This window comes from Sardina pilchardus, chromosome 9 (assembly GCF_963854185.1).
Source record: "Sardina pilchardus chromosome 9, fSarPil1.1, whole genome shotgun sequence".
Classification (NCBI taxonomy): Eukaryota; Metazoa; Chordata; class Actinopteri; order Clupeiformes; family Clupeidae; genus Sardina; species Sardina pilchardus.
In genome coordinates, this window is record NC_085002.1 from 28,911,854 (window position 1) to 28,934,772 (window position 22,919).

Genomic DNA, 22,919 nt, shown 5'->3' on the forward strand with positions numbered 1-22,919 from the left:
CTCTGTTAAATCCGTCTTGGGTTTTTTCACCGATGGACTGACAAATTCCTTCCCAAAAATACATCAGTAATCGTAACGAACATGAATTACTTGCATTAGCCTAAATGGTTAGCTATGGTTAGCTATCTTCACACTACCCGGTAACGTTAACGATAATCATCCGCTGCATTGCATGCTCACTTCAACCAATTGACACACAAAAATACTTACACAGTCCATGTTCCGTTTACTGACTCTTTTATGTCAGACGTATGGAGCGTTTTTTTCCTTAGAGAAAGTCTTTCAAAGGAAACTATATACTGTCCAAATAAACCGATACGTGGATGGGGTGGTCTATTTACTGTCTGCTGTGTAGGGTAGTGACCTCCCCCTTGTTTATTTCCGGTGAGGCTCTGAACTGCGCATGTATGAAAGACATCACTTTGTATTTGGTTCCTATCCAAGCCACTTACAGTAGCATAACGATAACATCAATAAAAACTACATTATCGCTAAAAGTGCAAAATTAAAGTAATATAGTTTAAGACCTAATGATAATTAACTGCCACTGTTCTTCACTGCCATAAATAAAAGACGATGACAAGTTCAAGAGTAAAGGATTTATTCATTTTATATACAAAACTGTTTACAGCAAGATTTTCTGTATTTACCAGTCCCCCACATCGAGTATTGGGCATTGAGGTGCAACAATACCACTCGATTTTCCTCAAAAGTAGTGTGGGAGTCAAGTCAAGAGAGCAGAAAAACCCAACAGAGCACCTTAAATCAGATTGGGCAGAGGTGAATGGTCTGTATTTGTGTGTAGATGTGTTTTGGGGAAGAAGAAGGGACATGGGGCATATAATGGGAAGGTAAGGCACACGACACAGCATCACCAGCACCAGCAACACCAGCCTTTTTAACACTACCACTCAATTACACAATTAACCAACCAAATCAATAAATCAATCAAGATTTTTCAGTTACATCAGGCAAGGCTTTCAAACAATACTATATCAACAAGGTCATGTCTGTAAGAGAAACAAATTAAAGCTGTACAAAGAATACAGCTAAATTGGGGGGAAGGGAATATACTTCAGTTCAACAGTGGATATTTCAAAACCCTTATCCGTAAAGGTTTCAAACACGGGAAAAGAGGATTAAACTGCTTCAATTCATTACGGTATAAGAGAGAAAGAAACATGATTTACAGTCTTATAAAGAAATGTGCTGTTGGGGCAATATTCTCATCAGTGGCACACAAGTTGAGTACCAGCAGATAGTCTGGGGAAAAAAAATCATCAAGATGGAAAAAATGGAAAAAGGTAACCCCACCCCCTACCCCACCCACACATAAACCCAGAAGTCACTGACAGCTAATGAAAGGTGATTACAGCAGATGAGAGACAGACTCCTCCATCCTACTCCACCGCTCCTGCAGTCCTCCCACTTCTGACTTTGCACTGGGCAGGGGAAACCTTTGAGGGTCGCACACCCTCTCAAAAAAAAGAAGAGAAAAACTGACCCCCCAACCAGTGGTAACGGGAGACGAGGAGAAGCTGGTAAGGATCGTAAGAGATTGCCTGACAGAAAAAGAGCCACAAAGGATTGGCTGGAATCTATGAACAACCTGAGAAAGTAGACCGAGTCTGTGTGTTAGGCACCAGCGATTGGTTGGCCTAAGTGGTGTCTAAGGCAGAGACAGCCAATGAGAGTGAACTGAGACCACAGGGTCACGCCACCCACTCCTGACACATGGCTAGACATGTAAGGTTGATAACTAGCGTCCAATGAACGTCAGGCTGTGAAAATGAACATGTGTATTATCACATTAATAAGGCAGCGATGAAAACATTGAATGCAGCATGTGGCTTTGCGGTTTATATTTGGCCATTTTCTTAAACTTACTTTTCCCAAGTGTTGCTTGACTGAGGCCAACGAACTTTACAGACTACAGTACTTTTGACAGCAAGACTTGCGTCTCTGCATTGCTTTACATGTCTTATTTACTCACACTGGGAATATTTTGCAAAGTGAGCTCCATACCTCTTTTTCCATTCATATGTGTGTGTATATATATATATATATATATATATATATATATATACACACATACACACACACACACACATATACATATATATATATATATGTATATGTATATGTATATGTATGTGCGTGCGTGTGTGTGTGTGAGAGAGAAAGAGATATATATTAAAAAGAAATAAAAACAGAATGTGGTGTTGCATTCAGTTGGCCTCAGAACACTGTTTTTGAGCTGTAGAAAAGAACTGTACACATTTAGGGGACAGAGTGCGGCAGTTCTTTGCTGCTGAAAGGGGGGCCTTGAACTATAACTGTGGTTTGGCGGGTTACGATTGGCAGGCTGGTGATGTTGTGTCTCCTGGCATTGGCCAATTAGCCGACTGCTTGTGTCTGCCTGGACCCGCCTACATCACGGTGCACTTCTTCTCCTCTGAGGGGGCGTTTCCATCTGCTTTCTCCATCTCCAGGATAATTCTCTTGAAAACCTCCACAGCCGTCTGTGCAAGAGAGATAAATCAGACACTTCTGTAGCCTATCAACTGATGCTTCCTAACAATGATCTTTCCCCTTTAAACATTCAGCAGCAGACCTTTACAGTGTATCAAAGTGTTGTAAAACATATGTTCAGCAAAACTTAAAACTAGCTGGTTTCATGGTGTACCAGCCATTATGGAGATGGATACTTAAAGAAAACAAAGAGTGGGACTTGTCTGGATTCTGTAATCAGCAAGTAAAATTTCAAAATGATTTAGACGTGTTGACCAATCAAGAAACTCCCACACAGGCAGGCACTTATTTCGCAAGTGGGCGAGGATGGACTTATACAGTTGCATAATCTACCTAAGCAAGTAAGAAATAAATTACTTACATCTTCAAACTAAATTTTGCCAAGTATTAAACATTTCGATGGCTAATCAGTTTTAGTAAAGTGACTGAGACTTGCTGATTACTTTTGCTTGTGACACTTACGAGGAACTAAAAGTGGAATTTTCAGTAGGGGTTCTTTTTTTTGCAAACCTATCCAACATTGCTTAAAATGACCAGGACAGAGGATACCTAGCAGTGCTTTACCTGATTCTCTTTAGCAGAGGACTCCATAAAAGCAGCACCCCAGGAATCGGCCAGCTTCTTGCCCTCCTCAGGCTTAATCACTCTGGGGACACAGGACACACACACACACACAAACTAAATTATGGAATGCGGCTAAAGCTGGTTCTATTTGTGCCACAACAGAATTCAATCTAGTCATTTGTGCAGTAAATTGCATTAAGATAGACTCTGTGGATAACAGATTTGACTAGATTCATCCACACTCCCAATTGCCTTTAGCATGGAGACGATGCATTAGTCCCAAGACAATGAATGTGACAATGCTGCTAATGCTACATCATCATACTTGCTGCATACAGTAGTAGTGCTGAGGGTTGATGGGGTCTTCTAATGAGGCCATTATTGAGGCACTATTGAAACCAGTTGAGGGGAACACCAATGCAGTTCTCTTGCTAGGCTTAAAGGAGGATTCACACCAAGAACAAGAACTATAAGCATAGATTATTTAAGATGTTAAGATTTATTTTATCAAAATTGCTCTGAAAGCGATCCTCAACGACATCGTTCCTCACCATTATCGTTATAATTTATGTGTGGTCGTCATTCATATTAACGGGAACAATATTTTTTTATATAGTTATTGTTCTTGGTGTAAACAGCCCTTAACCATCCCTTGGTCACGCTGATTGACTGTTCTTACCGCTCCATGTGAAGATCTTTTTTGTTCCCGACCAGAACAGTAGGCACCCTAAAACGACAAGATCAGCTCTTTTAGTGCAGTTCTGGGTGCTTAAATGAACTGAAATCACCCTGACCCATAAGAGCAAAGACATGCAAAGCTTAGTTTCAAAGCTTTGGAATATGAAACTTACTGAATTTTTCCAACCATATCCAGCAGCTTGTCGTGTAGAACCTGAACAACTTCAAAACTGTTTGGGGTTGAAGAAAGAGAAAGAATGAAAGAGAAAGTTAAATGGGGAACAGAAGGAGTGGGGGTAGTGCATATAAGTTTGAGGGCCAGGTCTATCAGCTATACTAACACACACATACAGCAGAACAGCAAGGTCAGAAAAGGACGGGACAGTTATCTCAAGTATGCATCTGCTGTGCCTTTGTTCCCGGTGGTGCAGCCTCGGCCCGAGATTAAAACGCATCGGGCACTAAAATAAGTTTTGGCAGAGGACATGCACAGATGACTGTGTTGTTCTCATATTTCACAATGCTAATTCACGCATGGCCTTTACTTTACTTAAGTAGTGCTGCAGTAGATACAGCCATCACAACAATCTTCCAAAGACTTGACAAATGTTCCTGTTCATGTTTCACCGGAGAGCACTTTGTACACACTCACTGACTCACTGGAGTAAAGTGTAACTAAAATGTCATTAGAAGAAACAACTGAAATGTAATCAGCGTCGGTGCATTTTCACATAAATATAATTCAGGAATGCTTTGCTCAGCTATACAAAGCACATTTCAAAAGAAATTGTAACACATAAACATAAAATCACATTCAGCTCCAGCAAGGACATTATGTTATCAGTGTGACTCCTTTGTTTATCAGCAGACTTTGTGCAAAAACTGCCTGCCAAATTTTCATGAGACTTGATGAGATCCATTACATTCTGGAGCGGACCCGAATCACATATTAAATTTCACTTTTTCTTACTGCTTCACACACTGGGATATGTGGCCTTGCTAGAGAGGCCTGTGCCTCGAGTGCCGTCTAGTTATAGATGAAAACTCCCCTGAGCTTTCTGCAGTTGTCTCAGTGATTCTCCATGACTGGAGTTTACATGAACTTCAGTATCCTGGTTATAAGGCATATCTTGGTTTTGATCATATTCAGGATATGGTCTTTACATGAACACAGAGAAACTAAGGGCGTATTCACACCAGGAAGGTCCGTTAGTTCACTTATTTGGTCCGGACCAATTTTTTTTCTTTTTTTCTTTTTTAGTGCGGTTCGCTTTCACACCGTGATTAATTGCAACCGGACCAGAATTTATAAACAAAAGCACATGTGCTAAGGTCGTTCAACCATTGGCTGGTAAACGTGTAGGTGGGGTGAAGAATAGGAAGCCAAAGTCAAAGTTGGCCCACGTAAGTACTATGTTTGCGTACTGTACTCGTTATTATCCTAGCAATATAGTTTATACAGTTACAGCTTTGCAGAAGTGCTTGAGCGTCAAGAGCGTTTGATGCAAGTTTAACAATATCATGCTCGTAATTTTGCAACGACGAAGACGTGCAACAAAACAGCTGAGAAGAGCTCTCATGTGTGTCCAACATGCTAACAGCAGGCCTACGGAAGACGGAACGGGTAGGAGATGCAAAATCAAATTATTGTTGGCAAAAAAGCGTTAGCCCTCTGCTGCTTACAGCTGTTGTGCGTCACGCAGCTATCCTACATTTCCCATAATGCGCAAAAACTACGGGAGCTCGTCAAATCCAAAAAAGGTAGATTTCTGTAACTGGGTCGGATCGAGGTCGGTCTGCTTTCACACCATAAACGAACCGCACCAGGGTTCGATAGGAACCGCTCCGAGACCACCTCCTCAGCTGGGTCTCGGTCCGCTTGTTTGGTCCGCACTAGAGTTCGAGTGATTGTATTCACACCAGTCAAAAAGGACCGAACCAAGCAAGAAACAAACTTGAGTTCGTTTTAATCGAACTAAACAAGGCAGGTGTGAATACCCCCTAAGTTATTAATATCCCTGTATACATGATGAATACTAGTATGCCTGTTACCAACAATAAACGTACTCAGGCTTTCACATGGTAAACCGGGATAGGGTGTATATATGGAACAGTATCCCAGTTGTTTTTAGAGTACTCCACCTAGCATAACCGGGTTACTCAAAACTGGGATAAGGGCTTATCCAGGGTTCTGAAATCAGGATATGATGTTTACATGTGCAAATACAAACCGGGATACTTCAAAATCCTGATTGCAACCAGGACACTGCATTGCATGCAAACACAGTCCATGAATTCAGTACTACTACAAATACCCACCTTTTCATAGAGGTGACAGAGTAGACAAGGACATAACCATGAATGTCCATTGAGTGAGACTGTGGGAAAATGGAATACTCGTCCTGGAAGAGATTAGAAAGCAGGTGAGATTCTCAGAAGAGATAACATTTATATCATCTTAGAGACCATAAACTTGATTTATCATAATGTGAAATTCCCTCTATCTAGTACCCTTATCAACATCTGACAAGTAAAATTCATTGACTGAAATCAACAATTGCCTAAGACATAACAACTACAACGGCATTTCGGGTATGTGAGAAGTACCTACCTGACCAGCAGTGTCCACAAGCTGAAGATTAAAGTCCTGTCCATTCACAGATACCATCTTATTAAAAGCTGTGCCAGATCAAAATGACAGGAGAAACATGTAAGTGGCAATGGCAGAATGTGTACCTCAACATTGATAACACCTAGGCTACTACTACTATGAGTCAGAACAGTAAATATTTGAACAATTTTGAAACAATTCAAAAGACTGTTTGCAAGTGTGCACATGACCTGACAGACTAAATGAGGGAAGGATGAATGAGTGAATGCAATGAAATAACAAATGCCCTATAAACTACACATCAATGGGAAAAAAACAGATTTGTACAAACTTACTGTTTTCAATAGTAGGGTCATATGAATCTACAAACTGTCCTTCCACGAACTGTATAGTTAGAGAGGACTTTCCTGTTACAAAAGAATTGTAGTCAGTATGCATCTGAAATTTCCCACTAGTCTGTAACACATGTCAACACAGCAACGCATATATCCTAATACGGTCATGTGGGCAAACATCAAGTCGGCTTGCCCTGGATCTTTCAACAGGTAACGATACACAATGTGAAGCTCTCAGCAGACACCAGCCAACATCCTGCACGAGCATACATTGGAAAACGTGCAATTTCTAGGTGCCAAGCTATACCACAACAGTAAACAATCATCTATCCCAGCTTGCTAGCTACATTGGTTCACCTTACTGTTGTTAGAGCCTCCTTGTGCTAGTAAAGCTAGCATATATCGCTAGCTGGCTACAACAACTTTCGCATGTGCCAGTTAGGTTAGCTTACTAGCGAGCTAGCTGAAGTTGATAAAACAATGATTCGCCCAACAGTATGAATTACTCACATAAATACACCATTGGCTAAATATTTAGGTAATGGTTAAACGATCTGGGCAAAATAAGTGACTGAAATAACGTTTTATCAATCGTGATTCCAGTTCATAATACTTGACTTGCTAAAGCTGACGTTAGCTTGCTAACATTGCTATGCAAACAAAAACAAAGACTAGCTTCTTGCTAGCAGATCACACTATTCCAGCTCGTACTCACCAACAGACCTGTACCCCAACACAGCAATCTTCCTGTATTTCGGTTGAGGCATTGTTTGAGAATAATAGATTGAAAAAGATATCAAGTATTAGCGGTGCTTTAATACTGGAAGAAAAACTTTTATCGCCACATTCGTATCTTGTCACGTGACAACAACAAACTTTTCCAAGCTGCTCGAGCTAGCTGTCCGCCGGGCCTCGAGCTTCACTTGAAGAGGTGACGCGCGTTAAAACTTGTATTTCGAACTATTTCGATCGAGTATTGATATCTGATGCAGTTAAGCACTTCGAGTTTTTATATTTTAACAACTTGCTATTGCTTTTCAATACTTTAGAGGTAAACAAAAAACGGCTTATTCACTGCCGTGGCGCTTTCGAGTCACACTGTCGAAAAATGGGCATTAGATCTGATTAGACCAGACACGGCACGCCGTCGTAAAAGAGGCTACGTCAGACGTGCAGTTGTAGAGTAGTTGAGACCAGACACCTTGCAGCCAACAGAAATGTGGTTACGTATCGCTTGGGGGAGGAAAAGTACCAGTTCTAGCCTACCAATAGGCATATTCGTCTTTCCTCTCTTTTTTTTGTGTAGATCTAGGCCTATTAATATATTTTCCTTTGTCAAGGCTATGTGTAGGCCTAGGCCTACTTTCTCAGTCAATTTTGCATGAATCATTTGACTTAAGTTTAGCTGATAGACAAAGGCTAAGCAAAATACATTTTTCCCTTTATTTGTGAATGTAAAACTAGTTAGCCTAAAGCCTTTTAATGAACATAACATTTCTTCAATTTCGACACGCGTACTGTGATTGAAACTAAATAAAAATGGCCAGTTTCTAGATTTCAGAAGTAGGCTATAGGCCTACTGCTGCGCTCTAGATAAACAGGTGCATCAAGCACAAATATAGGCTATCAGAAAAGGGCAGGAAAGGTTCGAAAAAATAGACAAGTCTTTGCTGAAGAAGATTTTTTTTTTTTTTTTTTTGAGGGCCAGGCTATTCTGTAGCCTATTCAGTTTCTAGATTTAAAAGATCAATTTTATATGAGAGACAGAAAGGGAGATGTGACATTTAAAATATGTTTAATGAACAAACATTTTTTCCAGCTTTTAACACACACTCAAAAACAACACATTATTCACATTTCTACAGGGTTTCATTCATTATTCTAAGTCAACAGCAACAGCAAAACACAACCTCAAATTCTTGATGTCACTTAAAATCCACCTTCAAAACGGCATGTTGAGCCTTCCGCCTTGCTATAACTGGACACTTGAATATTCAACAACACTCATTTAACCTATGCAAGAAACCCAAGAGATCATATTTGGGTGTATTTTTCTGAAGAGCCAGAAAAAACATGTTATTTAACAATAAATTATTTAATTGATTATTGTTTTATGGGGCACTTAAAATCCAAAACACTCTTCCATATGTCACCTCATAAGGAAAATGTTTATGGTTTTCGATATGAGGATTTTTCATCTGGAATATGTAGAACTGTTTACATTTAGTAATTTATCGAACAACGGAGCCTCTAGTAAAAAGTTGACATCACCACTTTGTTAACAAAGTCACTCAACTTTTCTTTGGTGAGACGTGAGATTATAGTTACCATTACAATCATTGAATTTATATGTATAACAAACAAATGAACACTAATAATATGAATAAATATGTGTACACACGAATTCATAAATGCATAGAAAAAGGCTCTGTACAAAAAGGAGGGTGACATAAGATTTCTAAATAAATGCATGAAAGAAAGGTGGAGGCTCATAGATTAACATAAATGTACAAAAGGAATTCCTTCTTTTAGTACACACTATATTGATTGTCACTACTTTATGAAATGGTATTGCACGTAATGTCCACACACAGACACAAATGATCAGATACATATAGAAACACAAATACTGGACACTCTAGATATAGAGTGAGAGAGGCACATAAACACAAATTAAAAAACTATACAGAGAAAACCTTATACATACCCACTCAAACTGTAAACGTTTTTGTAGTTTCACTTGGTCTCATTCACTGTATTTGACCAATATTTGGTCTCGAGACACCTTTTTTTACATTAGTTGAACAGTGAAAAGATGTCTATATTGTAAAGACGAGATAAAAATATTATTATGGTCAAATGACAAATAATATAAGGCATATACAGTAAGAATATCTCCTGTGATTGTTTACACCTGTTCATTATTCGTGATCTCTCAAATGGTCAGTAAGAAAGAAAGTAAACATTGAGGGGAAAAACAGTCTGTAAAATAAAAAAAAAATATCAAGTGGATGAAAGACATTTAAAAATAAATCAAGTGTAAACAAAAAACATAAATATTCAGGGGCTGGTGTACAACATTTTAGTTTAGTGACCTAAATAGACACAAGCTTGCACATTTACAGATCACAGAGGTAAAGCAGGAATAGGGGTTTCCTGATTGGTTAAAGTGAAGCCACGGAAATGGCAGAGATTTCATATGAGCAATTTGCGGTTTACTACACAAGCTCTGGCTCCAAGAAGCACTTACTGCACCGACTGGCTCTAATGCTATGCTGTCCGACCAAGTTTGGCTTCATTTCTTCACTACGTAAGTGCATGATGGGATGCGGCCCATGTTTTCTACAGTCACTGGTTAATGGTGAAATTTTAGCTGCAGGTTAAACAGCAGAGGGGAATTTCAGAGACTTTTTATGATGGTTGCTAGATCGTTAAGAGCATTTAAGAACTCAATCTGGCCATAGCCACAGCATTACACTTCTCACAACTAACATCCCCATGTACTCTAACCCATATCTGTTACTGAGGCTTAGAAGAGGGGTGTCCATTTCATTTCAGGATCCAAGTCATTCTTTGTTCTTTCTTTTCTTTGCTTTTTTATAAGATCCAGGTAATTTCACTATAGGTAATCCTGTTCTTTGACCTTGCATAGATCTCACTCATCAGGAAAATGTGAACTTGTGAAACTATAAGCAATGTATGATGAACAAAACAAATACATTGGCAATTGTCCCTTTATATCACATCTGAATTTCACTCCATTACACATTCATTAATCTTTTTTGGCAAAATAGTTATTAGCTGCAGTATCAGCTGCAGCTGCTTCCAGTTGCCACCCCTATCGCCAGGGCAAAGCCTGTGATTGGTCCCTGTGGTACAGGATATATTGCATATTTGGTACAGTACAAGTTAAATAAAGTGGCACTACAGCTTGCTTGATTGTGATGAAAGGTCCAGCAAAAGTGTCAGCAAACTGACCAATTGTCAAAAGTCTTTGAGGAAATGAAGGATCCAGCTACCGTCAACTGCAATAAGGTAGTCTTTGGTAGGAGGCAACTAGTTTGAATGAGGAGATGGAGAATCATCACTGAATCTTTGAGAGCCCATTCGCTAAAAGAAGTTTGAGAGGGATGGCTGAACGAGAGACAGTCAAAGGCAGTTTATGCAGGCCTGTAGAGAAACAGAAATGAACATCAGGTTAATGCTTATACTCTGACACTCATGAGCCTGTACACTAGTGGTGACATTTTGTGAAAAAACCTGGTTGTTGTGAGAATCTGAATGTGGGTGTGTGTGTTTGTGTGTGTGTGTCTGTGTGACAGTCACATAACTGAATCTTCTCTAAGCAATTATTGCACCGGTCAAATTTGCAGACACAAATGAAGTAAAATGTGAGTGTGTGTATATAATATATATAATATGTATTTGTCTGTGTGTGACTCACCAAATGCCCATATGAGTTCTCTCTGCACAGCCCACGTGAGTGTATTGATGAGACAGGCAGATGTGAGTCCAGCAAACAGAATGTTGTACAGGAACACAATGTGGAAGTTCCCCAGCCAGTTGTATCGGCCAAAGTCCCCCAGCAGATCGAACCGAGTGATGCCTGTGACAAACAGATGACAGATGATACGATCCCTCAGAACACCTGGTGAGATACCACCTGGCACAGCACACGTAATACATAATCAAGGCAGCAAAGCTTCTTCTGTCTTACCAAGAGTCCTGGAGAACACGGGCAGGGCCGAACTCAGAACCAGCAAGCAGACGCAGTTTGCAATAATCTGTGAATGGAGCATTTGAAAGAAGTGATGAAGGGACATTTGCATTTGTGCGTGTCTAAATGTGTGTAAAGGGTCGTTCATACCAAGATCGATAACTATTATGATAACTTTTTAGCTTACTGTTTTGGCTAATATGAATGATGACGTCCACACATAAACTATAACGTTAACGACATGAAAAACAATGTCGTTGGGGATCACTTTCAGAGGGATTTTGAGAATGATAAAAAGCTGACAGCCATCAAATTATAGGCATCACATTCATCGACTCAAGGACAGATTTTTCTTACTGCTGGCCAATGTGGACAGTAATGTCGTTATCATTATCGTTATAATTATTGTTATTGTTATCGTTATCGTATGGTTATGGGCCTTGGTCTGAACGGCCCTTAAGAAAGAGAGAGAAAAGGTGCATTAACAAACCTGGGTTAGTGTGGTGTCTTGAGCTCGCGGGAGCAGACTGGAGAAGAGCGGCGAGCTGTAGAAACCCACCAAAGAGGACACCATGAGATACCTGTGGGGCAGGCTGAGTTAAGGGAAACACGCATCTCTAGAAATATCCACACACACGCACACGCACACACACACACACACACATAAACAAGTGAACAAGCAGGCAGGCAGGCAGACAGTCAAACAGACAGATATAGATAGATAGATAGATAGATACAGTATATAGATAGATAGATAGATAGATAGATAGAGATAGAGAGTCCTGGGAAAGGATACAGGATGAGGATGACTTGCACGGCTGCACCCAGGGATCCAAACATCGAGAAAGAGGCAGCTCCCAACAGAGGATCCTATCAAGACACAAACACAAAATGCTATAAACAGCTATACAGCTCCAGCGCAACCATAACATGGCATAGATAGATAGATAGATAGATAGATACTTTATTGATCCCCAAGGGGAAATTCAAGGTAAAGTTCAAGTTCATGCCAGTTGCACAAATGCACTTTTCTGAAATAATGTGGTCTGCCCATAAACAGTGTGGTCTGCTCATGCCTCCGTTGAAAAAATGTAATTCGTACCTCCATTCCTCGGGGCAAAGCTGTCTCATCAAACAACAGCTCCAGCACATGGAAACACACTATCAGTACACACACCACCTGAGTAGGAGAAAGACAGGGACAGACAGGCACAAAAGCTTTTTTAACACAACATAGTGACAGCCACACTTAAAAATAACTATTTTTACCGCAAAATACATAATAAAACAAGGAAATAGTTAGTATTCAGGAGGCCGGACAAAGTGGGGAGAAGGATTCTCAGTTGTCTGTCCTCTATTGCCTACCGTCAATGCAAGCAGAATCAGCATAGCGAAAGGGTAACCAAGGTTACGCTGCCATGGTGATGCTCTCCTCCGTATCTCTAAGGAAACAGAACAGCGAGATTTTGTTAGAACAGCACTTCCTGGGTCACCTGTGGGCGTCCTTGTGAGTCATCTGATGAGGGCAACCGGGCAACGGAAACTCAAAAGTATCGGCTGGTGGAACACAGTGCCTTGAATCTATCAACACAGATTTGTGTGTGTGTGTGTGTGTGTGTGTGTGTGTGTGCGTGTGTGTGTGTGCGTGTGTGTCTTACCGAGGGCAATCCGTCGTGCCTGAATGGTAAGGAACTGGTTCCTCAGGAGATCTACATTCACATTCACCCAACAAGATGCTTCAGCTATCAGAGCCATGGCAGAGAGATAAAGAGAGAAATATAAACAGATGTTAGGAGACATTGCCATCTATCAACATCTTGTATGTTGTATAATATCTTAGTTACAATGCTTAGTATGTAAAGAAGGACTTACTGTTGAGTTTCCGGGAGAGAGCGGCCTCCTCAAAGATGGCACAACTCATGGTATCATCCACATCTTCTAAAAGCTACAGAAAACAAACATAAAACAGTGAGAAAGAGAGAGAGTGTGTGTGTGTGTGTGTGTGTGTGTGTGTGTGTGTGTGTGACAAAGAGATTTCATTCAAAATTATTGAAATGACAACAATGTGTATCTTCTATGGGCTACTAGCTATCGGTTAATGCACAAGAACATGCAAGTGGAGACACACACACACAAACTTACCCGTGGCTTTACAAGAAGCCTCCCGGTGACACTGAACATACGGGACAGGCCTAGAGGTGTACACACTAGGGGAGCACAGAGAGAGTGCTTTCACACATCTACACATCCACATGGACAAATGCACACAGGCCCACAAACAGCACATACTACACGCTAACGCTAACAATTACGCTACCACAGGAACAACCTAAGCAGTAACATTTACATCCATCAGTTTCCAGATTATGGAAACTATAATCTTACAGTACAAACGTAAACAACGAGCTGTCTGATGATTGATGATGTAGCCGTTACTAAATATACTCACATAGCAGCAGAAGGACACCAGACAGGGAGATGCAGGAGTACAGATATGGAAGGTAATACTCCCATAGGTCTGAGGGACAGAGACAGATGATGAGAGGCATTCAAATATGATTTTATTTTAAGACGTATGTGTAGCGTGTGAGAGGAGTAGGGGGGGAGGACCGGCGGTGGGAACGGCAGCTCACCATATAGACTCTCTCTGGCTGAGGTGTCGTTCAGGAGAGCTGAGGCCACCCAGACCATGCCCAACACTAGCAGCGTCAGCAAGAGCAACACCACAGCAGTCTCATATACACGTGCCATTACACCCTGCCAGACATCACACACACACACACACACACACACACACACACATATAGTATGTATTCAAACACATGTTCAAGGACTTGTAGACTTTTCAAGAAAATTATAAATGTGAAATACTAATCATCTACATCTAATATACCTTCTTGGATCCAGCAAAGCCTTCCGACTCAGTAAAGAAGTAGGCGAAGGGTAGAAAGAACACCAACGATAGGTTGGAAAAGAGGAAGACAAGATTCCACAGTCCTGCAAGGACAGAAACCAAAGACATTCTCTGTAACGTCAACAACATGGTGAGAACAGCACAGTGATCTTTGCAGCCAGCAGAGACGATGCTTATTGTGCCCATCAGGGGGCGCTGTGACATACAAAAACCTGACGCTCGTTCTCAGTCCAATTTTACCTGACGCACGACACTGTGCTAACACTACGATACTAAGTGAAATATCACACTCATAGGAAAATAGCAGGCAAGTGTGAGTGTGGGCCAACGTTTTTGGATGATGAATGTGAGTGCATGGGTGTGTGTGTGTGTGTGGGTCGAGACGGAATGTGTGTCTTGTTATGATGATGTGGCGCACCATGAATGAGGGATCCATTCAGCCACTGCATGTAGTAGCTCTGTGGGAAGGTGTGCAGCACCTCGTTGGACAGGATAGAGATGGGGAGAAGCATGACTGCCCCCACCGACACCGACAGTGAGAACGTGCACAGCCATAGCCTGGACAGAGGAATGAGAAAAACAAAACAGAAGCAACTAGTCACATCTACTGCCGACTGATTCCTTCACGTTAAGATGAGTAGATGTGGTATGTCGTGTTATTGACTCACGCAATTTTGTTGACAGTGGCATCCTCATCGTCATCTGAAAAGAAAGCAAGTGACAAAGATGAGGACATGTTGTAGAAACTCTAATACTCTAAAACATACAGAGGATACAGTAAAACAACAAGAAGTAAGTGAAGAGAGCCACATTATACACATTCATATAGTGGGTAGAATAAGTTTTTGCCCGCTTGCTAAAATTGACTAAAAAGAGGAACATCTATCTATTGGAAATTGATCTTAATGCCTTAATTTAAAAAAAATTGAGGCAAAAGGTGATGTGACAGTTAGGATGTAGCTAATAAATATTATGCTTCTGTAACATACATAATACAATATATATATATATATGTATTTATTGTGGTTAAAAGGACATCACATAACTGAATGGGGACACTGGGGAGAAGACACCAAAGGAAAGTGACACGAGGCGCATTCCCAACACTTTAGAGAAAGTTACACATTGCGCAATACGGCCAAAATAGCAAACAGGACATTCTGTGTCTGTGACCAGAACAATGTGTTACCTTGGTGCTTTTCACCTTTCTATGTGCCTTTGTTTGTTTGAGTCTGTGAGTATTATTGAATGAGAGAGTGAGAGTGAGAGAGAAAGAGAGAGAGAGGAGCTTGGGCATTCTGCCTTTGGAAACTAAAACATTTGTCATTATTGACAAAGTGAACTGGTTGTGCTGCAACTCTACCCAAAGGCTAATTGAAGACAGAACTTTTTACGAAGGCACAAACAACTGAAAGAGCATACACATACACATACACATATACACAAGCTTAGGTGAAGGTTGAATTAAGGTATAACTACATAGACACAGAGGGAAAACACACAGAAAAACATATACACAGACACACACAGACACACAGACACACACAGACACACACACACACACACACACACACACACACACACACACACACACACACACACACACACACACACACACACACACACACACACACACACACACACACACACACACACACACACACACACACACACACACACACACACATTCGTACACGCTCAGACCTACAGTACACCAATGCAGATTTGGTTATGTAAGAAAGACTGGGATAATGTTCCAAAATACAAATCTGGAATTGATTCCATGTTTCCAACAGAGTAGGGAATTTCAACAGCCAACGCCCTGTGTATGTATGCTACAGCAACAACTTTCAGAGCATCCCAACAGATAAGTCAAAGAGAACAACACATTAACAGCAACTGCTTAACTTAAGTCAATCATTTATGTTACAGCAACATGCCATTTTACAGCAACCTTCATTCTTGTGTTAGCTTGTGCTAACAACGCTTATCAGAGATTAGAAATAGAAGGTTAAATGCACCTTTGCTCACTAAGGCCCTGCTCTCACCCTCAAAAGAGCCGTTCTGATGTCATTAAATCGGACAACCTGGCAAAAGCAGTGGCCCACAGGGACCCACACAAATGAAAGCAGCATGCTAGCTCTGGCTTGCTAGTCTGTGGTCACAAAAGGTATGAGGAATATGTGTTTGTGTACATGTGCAAAGCGCACAAGCGTGTGAGTGACAGCGTGCGCGTCTATTGAGGGGTGGGAGGGCAGATAGTTGCTCTTCCTGCTATCCAGGGGTATTATTATCTGACTAGAACATTCCAAACAACCTTCTCTCGCTGACAGACATGGGGCCCGGGCACTGAGAGGGGGTGGGGGCCGGGGGTACTGGGGTACTGGGGAGGTGGGGTGAGAATGAGGGTGGGGGGGGCCGTGTTGCATAACTGTCTGGGCGTAACTTTGTCAAGCGAATCTTGGAGGGTATCCAGGGTGCCTTGCCAAAACTGGCTTCTCATTTAGATACAAGAAGCAACCTACACGTGCAACAGGTGTGAGGCGAGGTTTTTCTGTACACCCTCACATTTAACAACCGTATCAATGTACTACTTCATGTGCCCCTAGAACAACAACAACACCAGCCGACAGAGGAGAAAGGGTCACGTTTATGCTTAGTTCGCCATAATCCTGTAATATGACACAACAGCACCTTCTCAGCTGGCCAGTGAAACTCTCCCTCATGGTTTTATACATCCAAAACAGGCCCCAAGAACAAGTGGCCTTTGTTTTCACCGGCTCATCAACTCTGTTGCGGAGTAGGCTATGTATAAAATGAACTGAGCAGAATCAAGCCACAAAGGCCTGCAATTGTATTTTTTTTACACCAAACTGATTTGACAAAGTTAGAAGAATTACAGGATTAGATGGGGATTTATTAAATTCTTTCTTGTCCATAAAACTTGCTCGATGACTAGGGTTGAGTGGCGTCTGTCTGAGGCTTACAGCTGAATAAACAAGGTGGCATGTGTGAGAATGAGGCAAGGTAAGTCAGGCAAGGCTAATCAGTAATGACGTTGTCACTGTATAGAAAATTCTGGAACATTTCCTTCTTAATGTACCTACCTGTAGCAAACTCTGCATTCTTCCTGTAGTGTGTGACGATAAGGTAGCAGACAATGTAGAGAGATGAGAAGAGGAAAATACAAATCTGTTAGGGAAGACAAAAGGAGAGAGGAGAGTGTTGACTTTTAATAAAAGCTTGAATAAGAAAACCATATACACAAAAGATAATTTTCTGTTTTTGAAACATAGGAGCTGAAGGCCCAAAGTGATATCCCTATCACATCAGCAACTCAGTCGGTGTAGCATGGACATATAGGCTCCTATGGCGAGGTCAAATGGAGTCACATATATTTATAGCTGTATTCAATGAGTATTGTATGTCACAAATGTAACATGTTGACCTGAGTGTAAATCATGGTACCAAACTCATAAAACACTCCTATGCAAATACTGGAAATCACTGAAAAAGTCTCAGTAGCGTGTGTGTGTGTGTGTGTGTGTGTGTGTGTGCACGTGCATGTGCACACGTGTATGTGTACTGTATGTGTGTATGTGTGTGTGTGTGTGTGTGTGTGTGTGTGTGTGAGAGAGAGAGAGAGAGAGCTAGAGCAAGAAAGAGAGAAAGAGAGATAGAAGCAGACCGATGCATGTATAGACAGATCATCTGGCACACTGCATCTAACAAGTTAGTGCACTAACCCACGCACACCTTTAAACACATGTACATAACATCAGAACACATGACAGTTAAGCGGGTGTTTCATTTCAGACAGGACTACAGGCAGTGTCGTCGCAGCCTAATATGAGCAGGGGATGGAGACTGGCAAGAGAAGGACACAGGCTGTCCAGGAGGCCTGGCCAGGAGAGGATTACCAGATTACGCAACATCCACAAGAGAAAGTCAGGAAAGGATGGGATGGATGACCACATGGAAACAGATTAAACTCAAAACAACATGGACCCTCTCAAACCAACACACTCCCTCCCTCCACTCAATCATATACTTCCTGTTTTCACCCCCCTCAGTTATTTCACGTGAACACAGCCTGTGAGCCTTGATAACAATTCTGTGTTCAGAACAGATTAACAAAATGTGGTTATGGAGATGAACAACATATTACGCAACAGATCACCTCACAGAAATGCCTGATTAAGATGCTATTTGAGTAGTCCGCTGTTATAGAACACCTGCTGGAATGATTGCAGAGAATGAGCGGAAAATATGCTTGTTTGGTGAATTCATGCGTCATCAAATTGAAACGGCAGGATAAAAATGCAGATGCCATAGAAGAGAACACTGACGTTTGCACACAGAACAATCAAGGCCATTTCTGTCTCTATCAGAGTTAAGACGCACACAGAATTTGAATTAGTCATTAAATGTCAACAAACGTCAACAAGCATTGCCATTTAACAACAGGATGTGTAGACAAACAAAGCACAGCCCAACGTCATACACTCTCTTGCTTATCACATGCAAGTTTCTCTCTTGACACTACTTTAAATAGTCCAGGTAAGCTTAGAAGGGTGTTTCAAAAGTAAACCTCCACACCCTTGACACACATTGAGGCCAACAGACCCACATGTGAGATGCACTCTTTTTGGTTCTTTCAAGGCTACCTGGGAGTCACCTTCACTACCGTACACCAGCTGCAATGTCCTTGATCAATGTTCTGTATATTACTGCAGCATAAAATATGCCATGTTTCACTTCAACCAGGTGTCTATGAGCCGTCTAAGTGCAAGTCACTCAATGAGCAAAGTGTCTCATGCATAAACTAAAGGCATCGTGTAGCTTGTGGGAGCACCGAGTTGACCCACTGCTGTCTGTGCTTATAGGGTCTTGCTTGTGTTGTTAAATTGGCAGACTATTTCATAGCCTCATTACTAATAAGCTTTAATTAGAGATGAGACTTAACACTTTTACCGTCATTTAAATCACGGCCCCATAGTGGTGGGGAAAGTATGTGCTTCTTATATGCCGCATGCAGACCTCTAAAACAGATCAAAATACTCTGACCCCTTCAAAAATCTGACATCTGAGATGACAGAAAAATGACAGCGTCAGTGGATTTGCATTGCATAACTCTCTGACATATCATCTCCGTAAACATACATGTTTGGATGTATATACCAGGTGATGATATAAGGAGGTGTGTACTGCTGAAATGAGATGTTCACTCACTGCTGAAACAGAATACGAGACCTCAAAACTGAACTGCAGATACACAAGCAGAACAGCCAACTGTGAGTCAACTGAAATTGACACTGTCAATCTGATCCGTTATAATCCTAGTTGGCCAACCTCATCTCCCTGCTAGCAATAGCCGTCATTTTATACAGGGTCATTCCAATTCAACCAAGGCCCACACGCTTAAGTCAGTTAACAGAAAATATTGCCAGGTGTACCTATGCTACCCAGGAGACACACTGTAAAATTACTTTTATGTAAGATCAATTCTTTCCAAGTTATGGCCAGTTTTATGTGTGCAGGGGGGTGTTGATTTTGTAGGTGGGCCCTGGTTGAATTGATGTGGAATGACCCTACACCGTTTCCCTGGCAGAATTGTACAACTATACAATTAATAACACATAATTGTAATGATAACTGCTTAACTGTGTACAGACCTTTAGCAGTGATGTAGGCTAGGTCAAACATTTAGAATAGAGTAGAGTAGAGGGTGTATTAGCATCCATGGTAACTGTTTTATGTCTAAATGATTGCATAAAAAATGTGGAAGCCATGAGATGAGGGAAAATCCAAAGTGCTCAGGAATTGCAGATCGAATTGAAGGTGCTCTTTGGTGTATAGGAATACAAACAGGTTGCTGCCCAGTTTAAGTTTTTAAATGTGACATAGCCATATAAAATAAAGGCTTTTTATACATTTTTGGTACAAAGAGAGCCTTGGATTTTTTCCTTTTTGAAATGAAGAATTCGGAAGTGTTTGAAAGCACAGATCTAGACTTTAAAAAATGTTTTTCTTACAGGTCAGTGCACTAACTCACTGCTCATCCACCAAGTCACAGAGCTTGTACATCCAATCCTTACTGTGATGGAGTGGCCCAGCCTTAGTTTGAACACAGTTTAGCAGCTTGGTGAAACAGACATGTACAAAAACAACCATTCAAGAGCACTGACTCTAAACTCAGATGGTCACTCATGCAGGCTCTTGGTTAGAGCTGGCGATAAGGATCACATCGGACATGGAGTGGGGGTGGGGGTGGGGGTAGGGTGGGTATGGGTGTCGAGGGTTGTTGCATGTTTGGCTTGAGAGGGATTATAGGATGGCAAGACAGAGTGAATAAACCACAAAAAAAAAGGCCTTTAGGTTCAGCAGGGGGGAGACACTATGCAGCTTAAAGTCTGTTCAAAAGCCTGCTGATGCCCACAACGACCACTAATGTCCTCCACAACCACAAAAGGCGCTCTGCTAACAGCGCCAGCAGCTGGTGCATGGCAGACCTGGATGGATGCCCACTCGACCCAAGATGCTAGTCTGCGTGTGAGCCAGTGGTGGCTATTATGAGTGGCACCAGCAAACCAACAATAGCAGACTAACAGCTCACAGCCTGTAATGAATGATGCTCCACTTAATAAGACAGAGGAGAACTCAATGCACCACAATCAAGAGCACTGGCAACTATGCAGATATACACATGCAGTGATAGTGGATTACTTAGCCCTTATTCTAGTTAAACATCAATTATTCTGACATTTACAAAGTTAGTTTTAAACCATTTAATATTGATTGTTGAACATAATTTAATAATTTGAGACTAGTGTACCGTTTACACTACAGATATACGGCTTATGCCAATTGAGGTCATGGTGACTGGTCATGACCTCATCAGGCTCTCAATAGGGGATAATAACATCACGGTCCTACCACGCTTAGAGGCTTTTTTTGTAGGCAACTGGATGATTATAGGCTTGTGCACGCCTACGTTCATGCACACACACTCACACAGGCAGTCAATAATCTAATACACTCTTTTCCACATGTGTGTTTTCCCCCATGGCTGGAATTTATCTGAAATCTCTACTGCTCTGTTCACAAACAAACTGTCCCTCATTGAATATACTCCACAAACTGTAATGCTATTCAGTAGGCAACAGATATGTGCACAAATACTAGCAAACAAATATAGCTTACAAACACATCAACGCCTAATAGAAGGCAGAGATGACATGGGTTGAATCACAACAAATAAGCAATTATCCTAAATGGGATGGAAGCGAAAATGTACAAATATAAAGACGTATAAGCTCAGCTGTCATGAGGCCTGGACATTGCTGACCTGACCCGGTCAGAGGTCAGGCTCTCTGGGTTTGGGCTTCGGCTCGGGGAAGATATTGAACATATGTGGCAAAGTGGCATTCCAGTCAAATCACACAAAACAACGGAAATCTATACATACTCATACACTCATGACAATAAAGCTTTATTATGCACTAAAGCTTTGTAACAGTAAAGCTCTTATAGTCTGACTGGGTGCAGAATCACTCAGGGATATGAAAACATTCCAAAGGCATCCTCCTCACAAACCACAATGCAACCCCCAATCTCTAATTTATCCTGTGCAAATAAGTGGACAAGTAGCCTAGTATATTGTACATTATGGTAACTTGTCTGAAGTCATGAAGAACAAATTAGTATAAGGCTGCATAGACTGTTTTGTGCTTTATTTCAATATAGAGCAAAGTTTAAGAGAATTGCATGGATTTCACTTAATTCTGAGCTGATTCTTAGTAGATGTCTGCAATGGGGCAGGAATTTTGAGTTGCTGCATGACCTCTGCACGTTTCCCCCCAGAGGTAAATCGGATTAAACAATTTTCTCCCTGACCAGAGGCGCACAAAAACACGAGGAATTAAGACCTGAGAAACGAGACTAAAAACTGTTTATACTCTGCCTCAGATCAAAATGCAAATTAAAATTGTATTCGAAAAACAGTTAATAAATAAATTGTTGTTTCTTCTTGGCTGCTCTGACATGACTTAAGTAGGGGTATCCCACCACAGCAGCATCATCATCATACATATCATTTAACGCATGTGGCTATATTTCTGCTAGAGATGCCAACAGCTAATGCACAGGGACAGGAAATACTATCGCCACAGGTTAATAAAATCAGTTACTGGGGAGAACAAGGTGTACTTACTATGGTCTCACGGACGCGGTCATGGAAAATCTGTTCGCGGAGAGTCACGTCGTGTCCGTCCATACTCTGACAAACATGTCGCACTCTTTGGCGGCGGCACAAAAGAAAGCCGTGCTATATGTATGCACAATGCTGGAGTGATGCAGATGGCTGAAACTAGGAGAGGACGGTGGTTTTAAGCAGCGATGTTCCTGTGTGCCCTTCCTGATATATTCTCCGTCGCCTCGCCACGCCACTCTCCTCTCTCAGGAACAATCTGTACAAGCCATCTACTGAGCGGGGGGCGTAGAGTCGAGTTTGTCAGTGCCGCTGGTGACTACGTCAGTCGTCAGATTTCGTCTGAGCCAAATTCAGTT

The 22,919-nt window shown here is 41.4% G+C and overlaps 3 protein-coding genes across 3 annotated transcripts in view; all 3 read right to left on the minus strand.

Annotated features, from left to right (window-relative positions):
* prkag1 (protein kinase, AMP-activated, gamma 1 non-catalytic subunit) overlaps window positions 1–360 on the minus strand; it is a 7,798-nt gene extending 7,438 nt beyond the window's left edge. The window contains exon 1 of the mRNA XM_062544611.1: window positions 211–360. Within this exon, the coding sequence (XP_062400595.1) occupies window positions 211–219 (9 nt within the window). The 5' untranslated portion in view covers window positions 220–360. The remainder of the gene's footprint in view (window positions 1–210) is intronic.
* Window positions 361–584: 224 nt separating this feature from the next.
* On the minus strand, window positions 585–7,863 carry rhebl1 (Ras homolog, mTORC1 binding like 1). The gene is made up of 8 exons (XM_062544612.1): window positions 7,436–7,863; window positions 6,721–6,792; window positions 6,386–6,453; window positions 6,094–6,176; window positions 3,948–4,004; window positions 3,776–3,823; window positions 3,097–3,178; window positions 585–2,522 (listed from the first exon to the last, which is right to left on the minus strand). The coding sequence occupies exons 1-8, from the start codon at window positions 7,485–7,487 to the stop codon at window positions 2,430–2,432; spliced, it is 555 nt and encodes a 184-aa protein (XP_062400596.1). The 5' UTR covers window positions 7,488–7,863; the 3' UTR covers window positions 585–2,429.
* Window positions 7,864–8,498: 635 nt separating this feature from the next.
* LOC134091891 (limb region 1 homolog-like protein) lies at window positions 8,499–22,808 on the minus strand. Its single transcript, XM_062544613.1, has 17 exons — window positions 22,564–22,808; window positions 17,459–17,543; window positions 15,020–15,053; window positions 14,770–14,909; window positions 14,331–14,434; window positions 14,071–14,194; window positions 13,887–13,955; window positions 13,580–13,644; window positions 13,310–13,382; window positions 13,096–13,179; window positions 12,803–12,879; window positions 12,540–12,617; window positions 12,234–12,307; window positions 11,928–12,018; window positions 11,438–11,504; window positions 11,165–11,326; window positions 8,499–10,890 (listed from the first exon to the last, which is right to left on the minus strand). Exons 1-17 carry the CDS (start codon window positions 22,624–22,626, stop codon window positions 10,805–10,807), a joined length of 1,476 nt encoding a protein of 491 aa, XP_062400597.1. The 5' UTR covers window positions 22,627–22,808; the 3' UTR covers window positions 8,499–10,804.
* Between the last annotated feature and the right edge of the window lie 111 nt (window positions 22,809–22,919).

Bases quoted from the DNA above. Each gene is read 5' to 3' on its own strand.
- rhebl1 (XM_062544612.1), bottom strand. From the start codon at position 7,487: ATGCCTCAACCGAAATACAGGAAGATTGCTGTGTTGGGGTACAGGTCT. The intron at 6,177-6,385 runs GTAGGTACTTCT...AATCTCTTCCAG, and splicing joins TTGTGGACACTGCTGGTCAG to GACGAGTATTCCATTTTCCC. The intron at 2,523-3,096 runs GTAAAGCACTGC...TCTCTTGCACAG, and splicing joins CCTCTGCTAAAGAGAATCAG to ACGGCTGTGGAGGTTTTCAA.
- LOC134091891 (XM_062544613.1), bottom strand. From the start codon at position 22,626: ATGGACGGACACGACGTGACTCTCCGCGAACAGATTTTCCATGACCGC. The intron at 12,880-13,095 runs GTAAGACACACA...CTGTTTCCTTAG, and splicing joins GGCACGACGGATTGCCCTCG to AGATACGGAGGAGAGCATCA. The intron at 12,019-12,233 runs GTATCCTTTCCC...CCTGCCCCACAG, and splicing joins GTGCAAGTCATCCTCATCCT to GTATCTCATGGTGTCCTCTT.